This window comes from Phaseolus vulgaris, chromosome 3 (genome assembly GCF_051622355.1).
Source record: "Phaseolus vulgaris cultivar YP4 chromosome 3, ASM5162235v1, whole genome shotgun sequence".
NCBI classification, from domain to species: Eukaryota; Viridiplantae; Streptophyta; class Magnoliopsida; order Fabales; family Fabaceae; genus Phaseolus; species Phaseolus vulgaris.
The window spans coordinates 2,551,073-2,571,824 of NC_143500.1; the positions used below are offsets into that span (position 1 = coordinate 2,551,073).

General features: G+C 30.5%; 2 protein-coding genes across 2 annotated transcripts in view; both read right to left on the reverse strand.

The window, feature by feature from the left end:
* The window catches only part of LOC137806033 (uncharacterized), a 31,027-nt gene that overhangs the window by 1,152 nt on the left and 9,123 nt on the right, over positions 1–20,752 (reverse strand). The window contains 11 exon segments of the mRNA XM_090300523.1: positions 91–183; positions 271–607; positions 868–1,237; positions 1,305–1,572; positions 2,368–2,456; positions 2,985–4,367; positions 4,370–4,394; positions 4,487–5,041; positions 5,437–5,906; positions 6,406–9,244; positions 12,627–12,712. Of these exon segments, the coding sequence (XP_090156649.1) occupies positions 91–183; positions 271–607; positions 868–1,237; positions 1,305–1,572; positions 2,368–2,456; positions 2,985–4,367; positions 4,370–4,394; positions 4,487–5,041; positions 5,437–5,906; positions 6,406–9,211 (6,396 nt within the window). The 5' untranslated portion in view covers positions 9,212–9,244; positions 12,627–12,712.
* On the reverse strand, positions 13,712–20,582 carry LOC137806010 (uncharacterized). The gene is made up of 10 exons (XM_090300783.1): positions 20,292–20,582; positions 19,404–19,958; positions 18,410–19,310; positions 17,986–18,089; positions 16,160–16,538; positions 15,723–16,092; positions 15,134–15,467; positions 14,955–15,047; positions 14,720–14,851; positions 13,712–14,527 (listed from the first exon to the last, which is right to left on the reverse strand). Exons 1-10 carry the CDS (start codon positions 20,580–20,582, stop codon positions 13,712–13,714), a joined length of 3,975 nt encoding a protein of 1,324 aa, XP_090156909.1.

A 20,752-nucleotide genomic window follows, 5' to 3' on the forward strand; every position in this document is an offset into this window, starting at 1 on the left:
ATATGTAGTTTTGGTGTATGCAGTTTTATTTTGAAAATGACAACATGTGTGCCAATAAAATGCCTCGATTTTATTTTGTTTGACATTTACCTGAGGAGCTTTGGGGCTACTTACAATTTCTCCTAGTGGCTTTTGTTGGTTCATCCAACACGGTTCATTAATCCGTTGTTTGTCCACCAATGCCTAAACAAAGTAATGAATAAGTGTAAAATCATTGTAGACTCAATACTATTATTTCATCCAATACTCGAAAAATATTTTTAGACTCACATTTGAGTGTGTTTCACGTAGAGGTATATTCAAGTAACTTGGACTTGGCCTTTCAACTGGTTGCGAGTTTGTTAATGATGTTGTTGTTCTTGGTATTTCTGAAGTGGAAACTTTTGCAACAAATTCCTTCTCTGGTTCTTCATTTCTCGCAGTCACAATGCGGTCATTAGAAACAACAACTATTTCACCTTCTTTGTCAACCAAATTAGAACCTTTTTCGAAGTCACTATTAACATTCTGGGTCTTCACACTTGAAGAAGTTCTTTTGCAGTTTTCATTAGGCCCATCACCATGTTCAATAGTCTGGGAATCTTGTACCATCTCCACAATACTAGACCTGTGTAAGAAACTTAAATTTTTTTCTTTATGCATCCCAAAGAACAAAAAACTAAGAAATAGATGGTATCAATCTTGTAAGGATTGCAGATACAACCACAATGTATATAAAAACAGAAACAGAAACAACCAAAACATAGAGATATAACTTCCAATTCACGAAAAACTAATGCATTTTATCTGGGCATCAACAAAGTCATTTAAGACTCTTAATTTCATTCGTTCTTTACATTACTTTGTAAAGAAGTTAAATGAACATACCTCTTAGGATTCTCATCCATTTGTCTCTGTGCAATTTCCTCTCTTAGCTTAGGATCCCTGACCATAACACGTTGACGCATTTCATCTACCCATGAACTCTCAAATCCAATCTCAACAGCTTCTTCACATAGTTTAAGGAAATATTTTTCTTTTTGAGGAATAACACAATTGCCACTTTCCTTTTGTAGGAACAATAACATATCTGCCAAAATTTTCAACCTCCAAGCTTGAAAGCGCTCACTGAACTTCTCGCTAGCATTCCAAAGATGAGGATATGTTGTTATTGCCTCCACCAGAAGAGCAATTTGTGCATCATCCATATCAACAAAATGTTTATATGCTCCCAATCTTGCACGAATATCTGCAGAAGCTGTAAAAAGTTTGAGAGGGTGATATGAAAATATAGGATGGAAACGAGAAAATAAGAAATAAAAAACCTGGAGAAATGTGAATGTTGTTGTTAGAAATATGTATTTCCTCTTGTTCATCTAACAGATTCAATCCTGTCATGCCTTCATTCATCTTACCATCTTGTTCAACAACCTTGGATACTTGTGCAAGTATGTCCATGCCACCAGACTCAATGTGAGTTGCAACACCACCTCCAGTACTAATGTCTTCAACACCACTTGACAAAGGTTTTGTCTTATCACCCTCTTTTGCAGGCCCCTCTTCAATGCTTTTATTTCCTACATTCCCAATCTCCTGTGTATCACAAATTGAAAAAATACTATTGAGTTAGAGACTCTTAAGTTTGAAAGGACCTCAATTTTTAATGTACATCATGTGGTTGTATGATAGTAGTTGTGGTTGTATGATAGTAGTTTAAGCGAGTTGTAGTGGTTTTGTTTTCTTCAAGTGCATGTTGATCTTAGTATCACAAAATTCATTTCTAGGTTTAGGAGTTATTACACTTATGTGCTAAGCTATTTTAAGTAGAGAAGTTGCCAAACAAATAAGAGGTGGGCTTTAAAATTCTAAACAAGTACACTTTTTTCAATAAATGTTGTGAGTTTCAAGAATAGAGTTTACAATGATAAAGCTAAGATTGGTAAGGTAACTTTCCTTTTGATTATACTTCCTTCTTCTTCATATTTTAGTTTACTAATTTCAATGAAGTTATCTAATGTTGTTCCTTCTTCGACACCACTCAAATTCTGCAATCTGCTAAAGTATGTTAAGTCATTCACTTTCTCTAATATTTAGAAGAGTTTATTGTATGCAAACCTGTGAGTTATGCTCTGAATCCCTTTCCAATACCTCTGAACCAGGATCTTCCTCAAAAAATTCCATCATTGAGGAATATATTTTTTTTAATTGTTGGTAGAAATATATATAATTTTAAGATAAAAATATATTCTTTTTATTTTTGTGACTCGTGGTCTTATTTATGATCTGAAGTCTTATTTTTTTTCTACCATGTGAGTTAAAATTGAAAACAATTCTCCTAATAATAAGACAACAATGTTATTAAACATTCATTGATTGGTTGGTTCTGACCTGTGATGAAGTGAACTCACTGCTATCATAATCTTCATCTAAACATCGCATGAAGTCATATACGTCAAAAAGATTAGTGTTTATGAAATCTGTAACAAAAATAAAATAATATATATATATATATATATATATATATATATATTAGAGAATTCATGTGACAATGAAACACATAACAAAAATGAAATACAACCTCAACTTTCCATGATGCATCACTACAATTAAAAATAAAAAATAATTTAAAAAGTTAATTTGTAAATATATTTTCTTTAGGTGAAATAGAGGGATTTAATTGTGGATTAACAGGTTTAATTGTGGATTGTGGAGTTTGGATTTAACAAGCGGATTCAAAACATTTAGCAGTAACAGTACACTAATGCTAAATAAGATATATAGATTAAATTAAATAGGTGTAACTCATATAAATTGATTCAAACATAAGTTATTAATGTGAAAATAACTAAAAGTTAGTTTCTTTAAATAATTTGAGTCTAATAAAATTGTATTACATTTAATTTCAAAGTCGTAAACCTCTTTTTTGACTTGAGAGTTAGCACTAGCATTTACTCATAAAATCTTCTAACAACATTTTATATTTGAAGACTTTGTATAGTATTTACCTTCAAAAGGAAAATTTTCTCTGAGCTCCCCAAGAGTAGTTGTTGAAATCAAGGAGAGTTTTGGACATTTGTAGATAAAACAATTCTTTAAATTCGGCAATTCAGTCTCTTGGCCAAGGCTTGAAAGATGTGTAAATATTAAAAGTTTGAGTCTTGGAAGCTCAAGTTTTGTCTTTCCCAACTCGTCACCTTTTCCTTGTCCACATCCAACAAACTCTTCTAGTTCAGAGGCTCCACTTATGATCAAAAGATGAAGATTGGGAAGGTCAATAGATGCAGATCCAAAGGTACATTTTTTCAGCTTGTGGCAATGTCCAACATACAATGCTTCTAGTTTTGGGAAGCATGGCTGAGGAGAAACAAGATTAGACCATTTTTTATCCTCCACATCCTCTTTAATGATTTCTCTTAATTCTTCACATTTTCTTATCTTCACAATAATCAACTCTGGTAGGCATCTCAAAACATACTTTGGAAAGATTACTTCCAATTTTGCACATCCAATTATCTCTAATCTTTGAAGATTTGAGAAGGTAAAAGAATTCTTTGAAGATTCTTGTTCACATCCAACAATCTGCTTCAATTCCGTGCATTCTTTTATGATTAGGCCTTTCAACTTTTGTAAGCTTCTTAAAACAGAGGGAGGAAAGATTACTTCCAATTTTGCACATCCCAATATTTCTAATATTTCAAGATTTGGGAAGATAAAAGAATTATTTGAAGCTTCTATTTCACATCCAATAATCTGCTTCAATTCCATGCATTCTTTTATGATTATGATTTTCAACTTTTGTAAGCTTCTTAAAACAGACGGAGGAAAGATTACTTCCAATTTTGCACATCCCATTATTTCTAATATTTCAAGATTTGAGAAGGTAAAAGAATTATTTGAAGCTTCTATTTCACATCCAATAATCTGCTTCAATTCCATACATTCTTTTATGATTAGGCTTTTCAACTTTTGTAAGTTTCTTAAAACAGACAAAGGAAAGATTACTTCCAATTTTTCACATCCCATTATTTCTAATTTTTCAAGATTTGAGAAGGTAAAATAATTATTTGAAGCTTCTATTTCACATCCAATAATCTGCTTCAATTCCATGCATTCTTTTATGAATAGGCTTTTCAACTTTTGTAAGCTTCTTAAAACAAACGGAGGAAAAATTACTTCCAATTTTGCACATCCCATTATTTCTAATGTAGTAAGATGTTGGAGATTAACTGAAATCTTAGAAGCCACCCAAATATAAGTCATCTGAGGTAGATTTTCCAACCACAATTCCTCTAACCTTAAACTCACTTGTTGCCCAATCATTTCATGTCCATTAAGAAAAAAAATACCTTCTACTTCACAATTCCTTACGGATAGCGTTTGCAAACTGAGGAATGGTTCTGAACCCCTTTTGGATCCTGCAAGACATTCATAGGAAATGCAAAAAAAATCTAAAAACAAAATAAAAAGGAACAAATAACTAATAATCATAAAAATAAAGACAAGCTACCTTCTTACTTACGCTGATAGGTTCTCTTGAATTGGTAGGAGCCGTCAGACAATTAATAGAATTATAAAATGGATAGGAACATTCAGAACACTTAAACCTCTTCAAAGATGGCCACGTCACACTGAAAGTGTTGGTAGTACAAATGCTAACAAAATTTGGTAGTTTATAAAGAGAGAGCATTTCCAATGATGAGAAATGAATATGAATCTCCTCACAATCCTGATTAGTTACGGGATATTGACCAAGCATATATTTCAATTGGCCACAATCACTCACCTTAAGCTCTCTTAAGTTCGGGAAGATTGCATTCAAATTCTCTTTGCCATATTCATCCTCAGTGTCTATAATGTGCTCAAGTCCGTGACATTCCTCAATTGTCAAGATTTCCAACATCAATAATGAAGCAATGGACCATTTAAAAAGGTACTTTACCTTATCAAAGCCTTTCAGTTCAATCTCTCTTATGTTATGCATAATAAGCAAGGTCAAACCATGTGGTTGTTTTGAAAGATACTGAACACTTTCAATTGGGGGAACAAAATCTGAGTTCCATATCTGCAATATATACACCAAGTTACTTGTTAAATCAAACTAATTAGTATCTTAACTTTAATTATTAATGTATTTCATTTCTAACATACTATTTGTGAAAATTAAAATTTTAAGATATACCACTCATTGTGTAGATTCACTTGTTTGTTTATGAAAATAAATTATTTTTGTTTAACACAATAAGAGAAAGTTGAAAAGAGAATAATTTCACAAAAGTAATATACTACAAATAATCTATCCTAATACTTAGATATTAAAAATTCATGTTGCACCTTTGGTATAGTGCTTGTAAGACCATTTTTTATTTTTAGCACAAACATGATTGTGCAATTCAAATGTTTAGAGTAATTTTTGTAAATACAAGACGAAAGAGAAAAAGTAAGTTATGATAATCATACCTTGATTGCAATATAATCCTCTTGTCTAGCTTTCAAAGCATCCGTTGAACAATTTATTGTGGAAAATTCAACACATCTCCCAATAGCCAATGATAGTTCTCCCAAGGATGGACATTTTACATGATAATTGTCTAGAATAGTGTTATCCATGATACGATCAAGTGTGAGTACTTTTAAAGCAGGAAGCTCAATTTGAGTATTATTTTGTTGCAATAAGTCACATTCACTGATGTATAGCTTTTTCAATCTCTGGAAGGTTGAAATATCACTCTGAAACTCATAGCCATCCTTGACAATGTTTTCCTTCTGTTGATTGACCCTTTCATGAGTTACTATATGCTTCAAACTATTGCACCTTTTTATGATCAATTTTTCCAGAGAAGTCAAGGTCTTAGCTATAGATGCTGTAAAAATTGAGCCTAACTTCGGACAATCTTTTATGCTAAGGATTGCAAGGCTGGATAAAGTTCCTGGCAACAAATTACAAAAAAGAAAAATATCGTTCAACACATAGAGGACATTATATATATGTTACGTGTGCAAGTTACATTCTGATTTTAACAACATTGGTTTCTAGGGACTAAACCACAATCCTAAGCATCAAACGATCGGTTAATAGTGATGAAAAGAATCATACAAAATAATTTTCTTTAAATAATTCTAAATTGTCTAAAAAGTTTAAAATGAAAATATAATTGTCTTTAATTTTGACTGGAGACAAATTTTGCTGCTAGTGTATTAACAAGTAGTTGGTTCAAGTAAAACTAGATTAGTAATGTCTTGAGTTTGAACCTTGTGAATAAAAAATAACAGATTAGCAGTTTTGATGTAACTAACTAAGCAATAACATGTAGATTTCCTAATACACTCTTAAACATATTTAGAAATGCAAAAGGAAAAATGTACCTGGGCTATTATTCATAGTTGTTGTTGATGAAATTGAAGTGTTATACGAATGTGGATGCTTACCTTCCTCAACGGTTTCAACAAGTTCTTTTTTTTTATCCCGGGACGCTAATGGATCAATATCCCCAAATATTTGATCTAACATGTTGCATTCTTTTATCTTGAGCACTTTCAATTGAGCTAAGCCTCTTACAACACTGGTCGAGAATATATCTTTTAATTCTCTACATCCATTTACCTTTACTTCCTGAAGATTCTGGAATATTTGTACAGGATGCCCAGTGGTGAATTCACCTTGACTTTTCTTCATTTTGTCATCATCTGCTAATATATGCTTCAGTCCATCACATTTTGTTATTTCTAATGTTTTCAATTGTACCAAACATCGAGCAACGACATACGTGAAGAGAGATGTCAACTGTGGACAATCACTCAAATACAGCTCCTCTAAGTTCTCAAAAGGCCCATTGGCAGGTTGAAAACAATGCCATAAAGCTCTTAGATTTTCCATGTTATGCATTCTCAATGTATGCAACTTACAGAAGGGAGTTACCACCTCACTCAAATGGTTACTAGTTTCAATCAAACACTCTATCTCTTTAGAATTACGTATATGAAAATTAATCAGCTCATCCAAACCTCCTCCTTCAATTTGAAATATATCAGGCATGATATTTTTTGCGCCTTCCTGAATATTTGCTACAAATAGAACTGTTGCTTTTTTTGCCAGACCCTTAATTACCTCATTTGATATGTGAAAATGGTTAAGTAATAGAGTTCTGGGACGAGATTGAAAATAAATATAATCATCAAAATTATGGGATCCTAATACAATTTCATACCCTTGTAGTGTTTGGGGGACACTAAACGTGTTAAAGAATTCAATATTATCTTCACTGTTAGCATCCCATTCTCCTTTAATATCAATAATGTACAACTCTTCTAGTAGTGGGCTTCTTTTGATCACTTCAAACTTCTTCCCTTTAATGCCACATAGGTACAACCCTAACATTTTTAAGGTTGTTACTTGTGTAATTGCAACATCGGTTTGTAATTCAAGAAATGAAGGCAATGAACAACAATTCAACGAAAGACTTTGAAGTTTCTTCATATCGCTTACAAATGAGAAGTCACTCAATTCATAATTAGAAATAACTAGACAATGAAGATTTGTTAATGTTTTTAAAGACATTGTTGAAAATGGTCTTATTTTAACTTTATCATTGAATAGAATCAAAACTTTGAGCATTCTCATTCCTTTGAAAATTCCATCCGATTCTTCTAGTTTTGTCTTTAAGCATAAAAACTCAAGATTGGAACAATCCAAATCATTTGGAAATTTCACACACCATAGGTATGTTACTGAATTTTGTTCGACAATCACATCTTTTTTCTCTTCGCACTTGATGATTATTTTCTCATCCTTTGCTATCAAGTGGGCCACATCGCGAACTATGTCATGCATTTTGACACCTCCATTCTTTTCATCCAACAATAAACAAGAACTAACAAGCTTAATTTTGGTTGCAATCACTTCACTCTTTGCCTCCACATATGAGTGTGCTTCTCCAACTACACCTAACCCTATTGCACATCTTGTTAAAATTTCAACTGGAATTTCAAAATCTTCAGGGAACACAGAACACAACAAAAAAAGTGATTTAGCTTCTTCAGTATCCAAATTATCATAGCTCAACTGCAAGCACTTGTAGGGATCAGGCAAACCTCCTTCAATATGTATTGGCTTCGAACTACTCAATTTATTCAATGCAACACTCCATATCGTCTCGACTTTTCCCTTCAAACTACTAGCAACAGCTGCAATGGCAACTGGCAATCCTTTACATTCATTAGAAATTAATCTTCCCATATGCTTTATGGTATCAGGGGTGCCTTTAGATATAAGTGCTTTATTTTGGAAAAGAGTCCAGGCTTCTTCATCTGTTAAAATTGGCAAGTAAATCTTTCTTTGACAATCCATTGAAGTACAAACATCTTCGGATCTAGTGGTAATGAGAATCTTGAAGCCTTTATGGTGTTCAGAGGAGGGAATCCCAATGGCACCAAAGTCAAGCTTCTCCCACACATCATCTAGAATCACAAGAATTTTTTTCTCCTGAGTTAATCTCAAGCACAATTGTTGGGCTCTCTCCATTACTTTAGTTTCTGGAGAAAATGTATATTGCAGTGAACTTGCAATATTTTCTTGGATCCTTCGAACTTCCACTATACTTGAAATAGGCACAAAAAGAACTTTGTCAAAAAGATGTTCCGCTTCTACTGATTTCCTAACTTCCATTGCTAATGTGGTTTTACCACAACCCCCCATCCCGTACAATCCAATCATGGAAACATCTTTATTTTTCACTGCTTCCAGTAGTTGCTCATATGCAGATTGTCTACTTTCAAAGTTCATGCATTTTTCTAAGAGAATATCAAGGGTTCCTGAAGGAAGTGTAGCAATGCGCTCAAATGGCACATATTTTCTACCTTCTTCAATGAACTTTTCAAGGTACACAATTTTATTTGCTAACTTTTTTCCTACCCGATATCGCCAAATCCAATTTGGACAGTGACCAAAGCAACATATTTTTTTGGTTTTTGCCTCTTTCAACAACTTATTCACATTGTCTACGTCACTGATAGCATCTTGCAACCACTTTTCAACCACTTCACTAGTCTTTCTCATTTGTCTCTCGGCATTTACAATAAATTTTTGGACACTATCTCTTGTTACAATCAAAACACCCTCTTCTTCTTCAAGCTTTTTAATGAAATTGTTAAAGTAGTAAGGATAACGCAATTGATTTAATGCTGCACACACTAAATCTCTTGAAACAGAAGATGCAAAACCCAAGAGACACTCCATCAATCTATTCCACCAAATACAACTTTCTTTAACCTGAAAAAATAGAAAATGAACACGCTCTATATAATTTTTATAATTATATTTAGATATATTAGAGAAAAACTTATTTAAGATCATTTCTTACATCTTCTAGTACATCATTTTTATTGTGAAATTACATAAAAAAAGGTTATGTGTTATTTTTTGAATTAGATTTAATGTTTTTATCTTAAATAGCCAATTATTGGATACACAATAAAAATATAAAAAAAATCTAATAACTTGAATGATTAGTTTTAAAAGTTTATGTGTAATAAGATTTTTTAAATGTCCTTTTCATCACTTACTACAAGAAAATCATGAAGTAGAAATTAATTTTTAGTGACAAAAATAATTAGTTGTTATAGTGACTAAATTAGAAACCATTTTATATACTAATTTTTTTTTGTTTCTAAATAGTTTCTATTATTGTTAAATGGTTTTTAAATTGGTAACTAATTAACAACGAAGGTTTTTGCTACCAAATTTATAAACTAAATAATTGGTAGTTAAAACCTTAGTTGCTAATTAGATACAAATTTAGAAACCATTTAAGAAAAATAGAAACTAATTTAGAAATCAATTTTTTTTAATTTCTAAAATGATCTCAAATTTAGTTACTATAGAATCTAATTATTTTTTTTTCTAAAATTGGTTTCTATTTCATGTCTTTTCTGGTAATGACTTTGATAAATTTCTCAAACATATTTATTTTTAAATAATGTTTTAAAAAATTATTACCCTGCTAAAAAAAATTATATTCAAACATGTGGTTAAATGACACCCTTAGATCAAAAGATTTGTTAATTAGAAAAAAAAAACCAAGTGAACCAGTAAAAAATGTACTTAACCAAAGCTTGAACTATAATAAGCATTAAATATAAAATTAATATTATATATTTTTTTGTAAATTTAATTTTATTAATATTTATTTAAATTTATATAAGCTCTTTTAGATTATAGCACTTTGAGATAAAATTTGCAAATAAGAAAAGAACAAAATTAGGTAATAATTCCTAAAATTGTTATGTTATATAGGGTTATTATAGGCCGTTGTACAGTACCATACTTTCAAGTGTTCAACGCTTGTTACTTATGTTGATGAATTATATTAATTCATTACGATGAAATGTATTAATTCATCATCCTCATTTTCGCCATTTAAGCAATTAAAATGGAGTTTATAATATTATACTGTGTAAAAAATTCCATTAATATAAGTGTACAATTATTTAGTTTAGTTTAAAATTATTTAAATTTTGAATTAGAATAGTAATATTATTATTTTTATTAATATTATTAACAATATATTGATGGAGAAACATGAACCTACCATGTTTAACATATATTGAATAACTACTATACCTTATCATATTCTTAATATTAATAATAATAATAATAATAATAATAATAATAATAATAATAATAATAATAATATAATAATAATAATAATAATAATAATAGTGATAATAATAATAATATTAATAATAAAAATAATAATATCCACATACAATTTTTTTCCGTATTAGTGATTGGAGTATTTACGTACAAGAAATTTTCCGTATGTGATAAATATGAGCATTTACATACATAATTTTTTTCATATGTAATGATTAACGAAAAGTTTTCTTGGTAATTATTAAGAATATTTATATATGAAATTTTTTCATATGTAATGATTATACGCATTAATATTATTAATAATTTTATTATTATTTTACTAATGCTACTATTATTATTATTGTCATTTTTAATAATAATAATGATAATACTATTAATAATCATAATAATAATAATTTTTATTATTAATATCGTTATTCATATTAATAATAATATTATTATTACTATTAATATTATCATCATAATATATAAGTGAGTGCAAACTTCACTCCATTGAGCCGGTTTTATGGGATTGAGTTAAGCTTAAAGTTCACTTCGTAATAAGTTGTATGGTTTAGAAGAGTTTGATTCTTCCATGTCGAATATACATGAAATTGTTTTGGAAAAAAGAATGTGATGTCACTAGTACATTTGATTTTGATAATTCAAATACAAAATGTTATGTTTCAAATAACTCGTTGATCAACATCAACCTCGGCTCAGCCAAATTATTAAGAAGTTAATCAAACTCAACCCCAACACGATGGGATTATTAAAAATTTTATCAGCATTGACCCTAATTCGGTGGAATTATTAAAAGTTGATAACCATTGATCCCGATCTGGGGATTATGTTTTGTTTAAAAACTTTTGGAATGTTGAATTGAAATGAGTGAAAGATGATGTTCAAGTAAATTTTGGATTGTACTGGTCATTTATGTGTTTGAGAGTTGTACTTGTTAAACTGGTTTTGGATAAAACTTTGAAAATATGTTTCTGGGACATGAGGTTGATTTTATGATATTTTTGCTCAAGCAAGCCAATCCTCACTCAAGCAAAAATAGCACTGCATATCAATCTTGCATTTAACCCTATTTTCACTCATGTTATAATAGAGATCCCCTTACTTCACTGATGATCTAAGACACATAGACTAAGATATCAAGGGTTGAGAATCTGATGGGAAAGTTGTTGCACACTGTGACATATGTGGATGCACAACTTGAGTGGTATTTAAGTTAATATGAGTCGTACGGAAGGTGTTAGTCGATATTCTACTTGTTAAATACCCTTGATTGTATAGATCCATGTGTTGTCTTGTTGTACTTTGATATTTGAATGAGATTGAATGGTTGTGATATATTGATTAAAATGTCTTCTTTTATACTTTTTTATGTTGAACTAACAGTGATTGTATTAAGTACAAAAGCATATATAAAGACATACTCAGGAGCAACATCATAACAATAAAAACTTTATTTTATCTTTTCTTTTGTAAATATTTATATATATATATATGTACGAATTTGTATGTATTTTAGTTGTATTTTAAAATATTTTATGTTTTATACATATTCTGTGTTAGATTTTTAGTACAGTGGATAGTTCTTTTTACAATATTATATTAACTCTAAAATCATAATCCCCTAATGAAAAACACAAAAGATCATATATTATAATACATATATGTAGTATTAAGTTTATATAGACGGTCCTACCATCTACATTGAGTTGAGTTCTTGGTACTTTATATAGACTAGAGTTAATTTAAGTGTAATTTGTGAGAATATTAAGGAGTATGATTGTATTTTACGAACCCGTTCATTATTCACAACATCATAATTGGATGTGATTTTTAATAATTGATAATGGAAAATGAAATATGGATCATGAATGTTTCTGGCTTCTGCATTTTTATTAAATAAAAAAGGGAAGAGATACGTACTTGTTCATCGTTCAAATCTAACTAATTTGGAAGTGGAAAAAAAGAGAAAAGATAGGTAAGGTTTTTACGTTACCTGCTTTAACTAAGATGCAGAGAGAGATGAGAAAAAGAAGTGATGATCCATGACTTCTATACAAGACACGCTGAAACGTTAAGTTACTGCACAAACATAAACACAAACACATGATCTACAGCTTCAATTGAAAAGGAATCGATTAGAATTTCAGACCGATTCATACCTCCACACAGAAGAATGCACTCCATTGATTGAATCGAAGAGAGAGTATTAGAAACAATCCTCACACTTACTGCAACAAATATCTCAGAGAAAGAAACAAGTGCTGATCCATGACTTCAATGCAAGAAACACTGAAGCATTATGTTACTGCACAAACATAACAAACATAAACACAAACACATGATCTGCACCTTCAATCGAAAAGGAATCGATTAGAAATTGAAATCAAAGCAGAAGTTAACTTCACACACAGTGATTCATACCTCCGCAGAGATGAATGCACTCCATCGATTGAATCGAGGAGAGAGCATAAGAGTTAAGAATGAAAGGACATTTGTGAAGAATGGCGCAGCAACACATTTCTTGTTATTCAATTTGAGAATGAAAAGCAGAGTTGTGAAGATTCGTGCACCAATACCTTTCTTCTTATTCAGTTTAGGAATGAAAGCACAGTTGCGAATTACCTTTCTTGTTATTCACTTTAAGAATGAAAGCACACTTCTGAATATTTAACTTTTATACCAAGGTATTACAAAATGACAATGGGTACTCAATGAAGGAAGGGATCATAAAAAAAATGGTTTCTGTAATTTTGAAGAAACTGGAGATGCATTTGAACATTATAAGTCACATAAAAGTTTTTTTTTTTTTCATATAACACTTGTATTGTTTTGTCTCAACAAGAGCAACGTCTTACAGAACAATAAATAAGATAGCAAACATACAACAAAATAGAACAATCAACTTTTAGAAAGTCAATTGAAACTATTTGATGGTCAATTGAAACTATTTGATGGCGTGAAAAAATTGAAGCATACACTACAGAAAATAAAAAAGACAGAACAATATTATGTAGTTGCAAGTCTTCCTTTTGAGTGATAAACACTTTGGTCCTTTATAGCAATGAACAATGAAAATTTTCATGAGGGATTTCTAGCAGTCATGCGATTGTACTCATATTGACTACACAGAACTGACCATTTATAAGTCACCTCAAACAATTTTTGTTGAACTTTTCTTTGATCTTCAACCATTTGAGACCCGTCTTTCCTCACATTTTCAAGCTCCATTTTGTACCCAATAGTTTCCACAAGGCATTTATGTTTTTCCTCCTCCAGATATGATAAGGCATCCTCACAAACTTTTATTTCTTCCTTCAACCTAATGATTTGTTCCTTCAAAACTACTTCCTTCAGTTGAGCTTCATCATAGAAATTCTTTGCCTCGGAAATTTTGGAACCAAAAGTAATGGCCACCTCATTCCCACGAGCTTCATGTTCTGCCAACTTTTCAGTGGTAGCAAAGCCTTGCTTAAAGGTGCATACAATGCTTGGGAACTCTTGTTGCATAATGCCAATAATATCTTTGAGTCCATCTGACAGAGTTACATCTTTAAAAGGAAGGTTGGACAGGAAATTAAGAGCAGACAAAAGACTAATGATATTAGTCTTCGAGCTAACTATGTCCTTCAGAGACATCTTTAGATACTTTTCCAACTCAACAAGGGTCTTTCCAACTAGGTTGTCTTCACCTTCTTTCCCCACAACAACTGGTGCAAATAAACTCATGATATCATTGGCCCCAAAGTCTTGAATAATTTTAGGTTGGCCTTCACTTTCTTTAGCAGTGCGTGTCTCAGTTTGGCTGCTCCAAATTTCACTCTTGGAGGAATAAGAAGAAAATATAACAGAAAAGACGTTAGCATCAAGCCACAACAGTTGCAAAGCATTGAGTTCCTTAAACCATTTTTTATCAAAGCATATTTGTGAGAGTGATAGTAACAAATTCATTAAATTTAAATTCCAACTTGAAATTTAGTACTTTTTGTTTTTTAATTCCACTCCTATGGCAAATGATAAATCAAAATGGTAACATCATTTTTATGATGATCAAATATGTTGGAATTGTGATTTGCAAAATAAACTTACATGTGGATGTGATTTAGTTTGGAAAGTAAATATTTGGTCCAACTGTGAGCTAGTGTATTCGGAATGAATTGAAGAAGCTGTCATACTGGTGTTCTTTTTTATGGTTTCCTCTACAACTTCTCGCTCAATACTCTGCATAAGAAAAAAAGATACATACTAGTAGGGTTTTTATTAATGGCAGGTGGACATGCATGTTAATTTAAAATAATTGATGTTATTTTTCTTTGCCATTTACCTGAGGAATTTCAGGGCTACTTACAATTTCTCCAAGTGACTTTTGTCGGTTTATCAAACATGGTTCATTAATCCGCTGTTTGTCCACTGATGCCTAAACAAAGTAATGAACTAATGTAAAATTACTATACTTTCAGTACTTAAATTTCATCCAATAGGAAAATTATTTATTAGACTCACATTTGAGGGTGTTTCATGTAGAGGAGTATTCAAATAACATGGAGTTGACCTTTCAACTAATTGTGAGTTTGTTAATGATGTTGTTGTTCTTGGTATTTCTGAAGTGGAAACTTTTACAACAAATTCCTTCTCTGATTCTTCATTTCTCACAACATTGCGATCATTAGAAACAACACTTATGTCACCTTCTTTATCAACCAAGTGAGAACCTTCTTTGAAGCTACGGTTAACATTCTGGGTCTTCACACATCGAGAATTTCTTTTACAGTTTTCATTAGACCCATCACCTTGTTTAACAACCTGGGAATCTGGTACCATGTCCACACTATTACACCTGTAACAAACTTAAATTTTTGCTTTATGCATCCCAAGAAAACTTAGAAATTGGTGGTATCAATCTTGTAAGAATTGTAAATACCACCACAATGTATATTTAAACAGACAGAGAAAATTCACACAACCAACATAGAGATACAACTTCAAATTCACAAAAAGTGATAGATTTTCTCTGGGCATTAACAAAGTCATTTAAGACTTTTAATTTCATTCATTTTTTACATTACATAGTCAAGAAGTTAAATGATCATACCTCTTAGGATTCTCATTCATTTGTCTCTCCGCAATCTCCTTTCTCAACTTAGGATCCCTCGTCAAAACATGTTGACGCATTTCATCTACCCATGAACTCTCAAATCCAATCTCAAGAGCTTCTTCGCATAGTTTATGGAACTCTTTTTCTCTTTGAGGAATAACATCGTCAACACTTTCTTTCTGAACGAACAACAACATATCTGCCAACATTTTCAACCTCCAAGCTTGAAAGCGCTCACTAAACTTCTCGCTAACATTCCAAAGATGAGGATATGTTGTAATTGCCTCCACCAGAAGAGCAATTTGTGCATCATCCAGATCAACAAAATGTTTATATGTTCCCAATCTTGTACGGATATCTGCAGAAGCTATAAAAAGTTTGAAAGAGTGATATGAAAATATAGGATTGAAACAAGAAAATAAGAAATAAAAAACCTGGAGAGATGTCAATATTGTTGTTAGAAACAATATGTATCTCCTCTTGTTTTTCCAATAGGTTCAAACCTTCTTCTACTTTGATTTCTTGGCTTGACATGATTCTTGCATTCCCTTGATCATTCATCTTATCATCTTGTTCAACAACCTTGGAATCTTGTGCATGTATGTCCACGTCACCAAACTCAATGTGAGTTGCCACACCACCTCCAATGCTAATGTCTTCAACACCAGTTGACAAAGGTTTTGTCTTATCACCCTCTGTTGAAGGCCCCTCACGACCTCCATTAATGTCTTCACCAATAGTTAACAAAGGTTTTGTCTCACCCTCTACTGAAGGCTCCTCTTCAATGCTCTCATTTCCAATGTTTCCAATCTCCTATCACAAATTGATAAAATACTATTGAGTGAGAGTTTATAAAGTTTGAAAGGACCACTATTTTTAATGTACATCATGTGGTGGTATGAGAGTAGTTTGATAATTTTTAATGGTTTTGTTACTATTACTTCTTCAAGTGCATGTTTGTCTTAATATCACCAAATTCATTTTAGGTTTAGTAATTATTACACCTATATGCTAAGGTATTTTATGCAGAGAATACACTTTACAATGCTCAAGCTAAGTTTTGTAAGGTAATTCTCATTGTGACTATACTTATTTCTTCTTCATATTTAGTTTTTAATTTCAAGTTCATTCCTAATTAGTTGACATATGATGATATTATCTAATGCAGTTCCTTCTTCGACACCACTCAATATTCTGCAATCTGCATAAGTCCAGAAGATGTGAAATTTGGTATCTGCATAATGTAAACCGAACACTTAAAAAAAAATTAAAATAAAAATCAATTTTAAAAACAAAAATTAATTGGTAACTATATTAACTAGATTTGATATTATCTTAAAAACTAAAAATTAGTAGTATTTAAAGTTTTTTATATTATTAATAAAATTTGTAAATTAGTTTTTATATTGGTATATAATTAGCTAAAATATTGGTAACTAATTAGATATCAATATAAAAACTAATTTATAAATTTAATAATAATATAATCAATTTTAGATACTAATAATTTTTTTAGTCTCTAAAATAATATATAATTTAATTAATATAGTAATTAATTATTTTTGTCTCTAAAATTAATTTTTATTTAATAATTTTCTTATAGTGAGAAATAATGATTGTCTCTCAAAACATAGAGCATTATTTTAAGAAATTTTAATTTAATTCTTTAAATTTCATTGTGTTACATATCTTTTTAAAACTTTTCTCAATTTTTATTTTAATACTAATATCTTACAAAATTCACACTCTTATTCACACTACTGGTAAGTCAATAAATACTAGTATTAAAAGACAAAAAATAATTAATTATGTACTATCTTAAAAATTAAAAACATTATTTGTATCAAGATTACTTTTTATTAATATTAATAAAATTTATAAACTAGTTTTTAAATATCAAATTAGAAACTAGTTTATAAATTTGATTAACAGTAAAAACTACTTTAAATACCAATAACTCTTTTAATTTCTAAAACAAAATATAATTTAGCCAATATAATAATTAATTATTTTTTATTTTAAAATTAATTTTTTGTTAATAATTTTTTTGTAGTGTATTTTATTTCATTGCTAGCAAAAATATATATTTTTAAGATAACAAAATAATTTTTTACTTTTATGATTCAGGTACTTATTTAAAATCTCAAATCTTATTTTTCTATCACGTAAGTTTAAATTAAAAAAATCCTAATAATGAGAGAAAAAGGTTATTAAACTTTTTTTTAATTGTATTTAGATTCATAGATTGGTTGGTTCTGACCTGTGTTGAAGTGAACTCACTGCTACAACTAATACTAAAATCTTCATCTAAACTTCTCATCAAGTGATTTATCTCCCATAACCAAAGTCCAGTCCTTTTGAAATCTGTAACGAAAAATACATAAAAAAGAAACGCAACCTCAGCTTTTCATGATGAATAATTATATCATTACAACTAAATATAACAAATGATTTAAAAAGTTTCATCATAGGAATTTTTTTTATCACCCATCAAAATAAAGGATCGATCGTTTTCTTTAACAGTTCTTCCTAACTACAATTACTAGAGCTTAAAATTAAAAAAAAAATCAGCAAATAATAATTTACTGTGTTTATTTTAAAAAATTTAGTAAATACTCGGTTGGAAATTTGAAACAGTCTTATCTGAATGAAATAGTTAATTTGTAAGGAAATATAGTATTTACCATGATAAGGAAAAGTTTTCTTGAGTTTCTCCAGAGTAGTTGTTGGAGTCAAAGATAGTTTTGGACATTCGTAGACAACACAATTCTTTAAATGGGACAATTCAAACTCTTGGTTGAGATTTGAAAGATGCGTAAATATTAAAACTTTGAGTCTTGGAAGTTCAATTTTTGTTTTTCCTATCTCATCATCACCTTTTCCTTGTCCACGTCTAACAAACTCTTCTAGTTTAGAGGCTCCACTTATGATTAAAAGATAAAGATTAGGAAAGTCATTAGATGCAGATCCAGAGATAAATCTTTTGAGTTTGTGGCAATGTCCAACATACAATGCTTCTAGTTTTGGGAAGAATGCCTGAGGAGAAAGAAGATTAGACAATTTGTTATCCTCCACATCCTCTTCAATGATTACTCTTAATTCTTTGCATTTTCTTATCTTCACAATACTCAACATTGGTAGGCATCTTAAATCATACTTTGAAAAGATTACTTCCAATTTTGCACATCCAATAATTTCTAATTTTTGAAGATTTGAGAAGATAAGAGAATTGTTTGGAGCTCCTTGTTCACATCCAACAATCTTCTTCAATTTCATGCATTCTTTTATTATTAGCTCTTTCAACTCTGGTAAGCTTCTTAAAACAGAGGGAGGAAATATTACTTTCAATTTTGCACATCCTATTATTTTTAATGTAGTAAGATGTTGGAGATTAACTGAAATCTTGGAAGCCACCCAAATATAAGTCATTTGAGGTATATTTTCCAATTTCAAACGCTCTAACCTTAAGCTCACTTGTTGCCCAATCATTCCATCTCCATTAAGACAAAAAATACCTTCTACTTCAGAATTGGTTACAGATATATTTTGCAAAGTGAGAAGAGGGTTATGAACCCCTTTTGGATCCTGCAGGACATTCGTAGGAAATGAAAAAACTCCAAAAAGAAAACAAAAAAGGAACAAATAACTAATAATCATAAAAAAAAAAGACAAGACTACCTTCTTACTTGCGTTGATAGGTTCTCTTGAATCTGCAGGAGCCGTCAAGCAATTAATAGAATTATAAAACGGATAGGAACATTTATAACAAGTAAACTCCTTCAAAGATGACCACGTCACGGTGAGATTGTTGGTAGCACAAATGCTAACAAAATTTGGTAGATTATAAAGAGCGAGCATTTCCAATGCTGAGAAATGAATATGAATCTCCTCACAATCCTGATTAGCTACGCAATATTGGCCAAACATATATTTCAATTGCCCACAATCAATCACGATGAGCTCTCTTAAGTTTGGGAAGATTGCATTCAAATTCTCTTTGCCATATTCATCCTCAGTGTCTATAATGTGCTCAAGTCCTTGACATTGCTCGATTCTCAAGATTTCCAACATCAATAATGAAGCAACGGACAATTTAAAAATGTACTTTACCTTATCAAAGTCATTCATGTTAATCTCTCTTATGTTATGCATAATAAGCAAGGTCAAACCATGTGGTGGTTTTGAAATATATTGAACATTTTCAAGAGGGGAAATAGAATCTGAGTTCGATATCTGCAATACATACACCAAGTTACTTGTTAAACCAAACTAATTAGTGTCTTAACTTTAATTATTAATGTATTTCATTTCTAACAAATAATTGTTTATGAAAATAAATTATTTTTGTTTAGCACAACAAGAAAAAGTTGAAAAGAGAATAATTTCACAAAAGTAATCTATTCCAAATAATTTATGTCAATACTTAGATATTAAAAATTCATGTGGTATAGTGCTTGTAAGACCAAGTTTTATTTTTAGCACAAACATGATCGCGCAATTCAAATGTTTTGAGTAATTTTTCTAAATACAAGAAGAGAGAGACAAAGTAAGTGATGATAATCATACCTTGATTGCAATATAATCCTCTTTTCTAGCTTTTGAAGCATATGTTGAACAATTTATAGTGAAAAACTCAACACATCTTCCAGTAATCAATGATAGTTTTCCTAAAGATGGACATCTTACATGATAATTTCCTAGAAGAGAGTTATCCATGATACGAACAAGTTCGAGTATTTCTAAAGCAGGAAGCTCAATTTGATTATTATTTTGTTGTTGCTCACAAAAATTGTCTTCGAAATTATTTTGACTTGAAAGATCTTTCAAATTAGAAGCCTCTTTATTTCCTATATCCATGCCTCCAACAAAAGAGATAGGGAACATACATTGCAACAAGTCACATTCCCTGATATATAGCGTTTTCAAACTCTGGAAGTTTGAAATATCACTCTGAAAGTCATGGTCATCCTCGACAATGTTTTCCTTCTGTTGATTGATCCTTTCATGAGTTACTATATGCTTCAAAC

What these genes read in the sequence shown, in the direction of transcription:
- LOC137806010 (XM_090300783.1), bottom strand. Translation starts at nt 20,582, where the DNA reads ATGGATATAGGAAATAAAGAGGCTTCTAATTTGAAAGATCTTTCAAGT. An exon ending in AGGATTATATTGCAATCAAG is followed by an intron (nt 19,959 to 20,291) that starts GTATGATTATCA and finishes TATGTATTGCAG; the next exon opens with ATATCGAACTCAGATTCTAT. An exon ending in CAATATTGACATCTCTCCAG is followed by an intron (nt 16,093 to 16,159) that starts GTTTTTTATTTC and finishes AACTTTTTATAG; the next exon opens with CTTCTGCAGATATCCGTACA.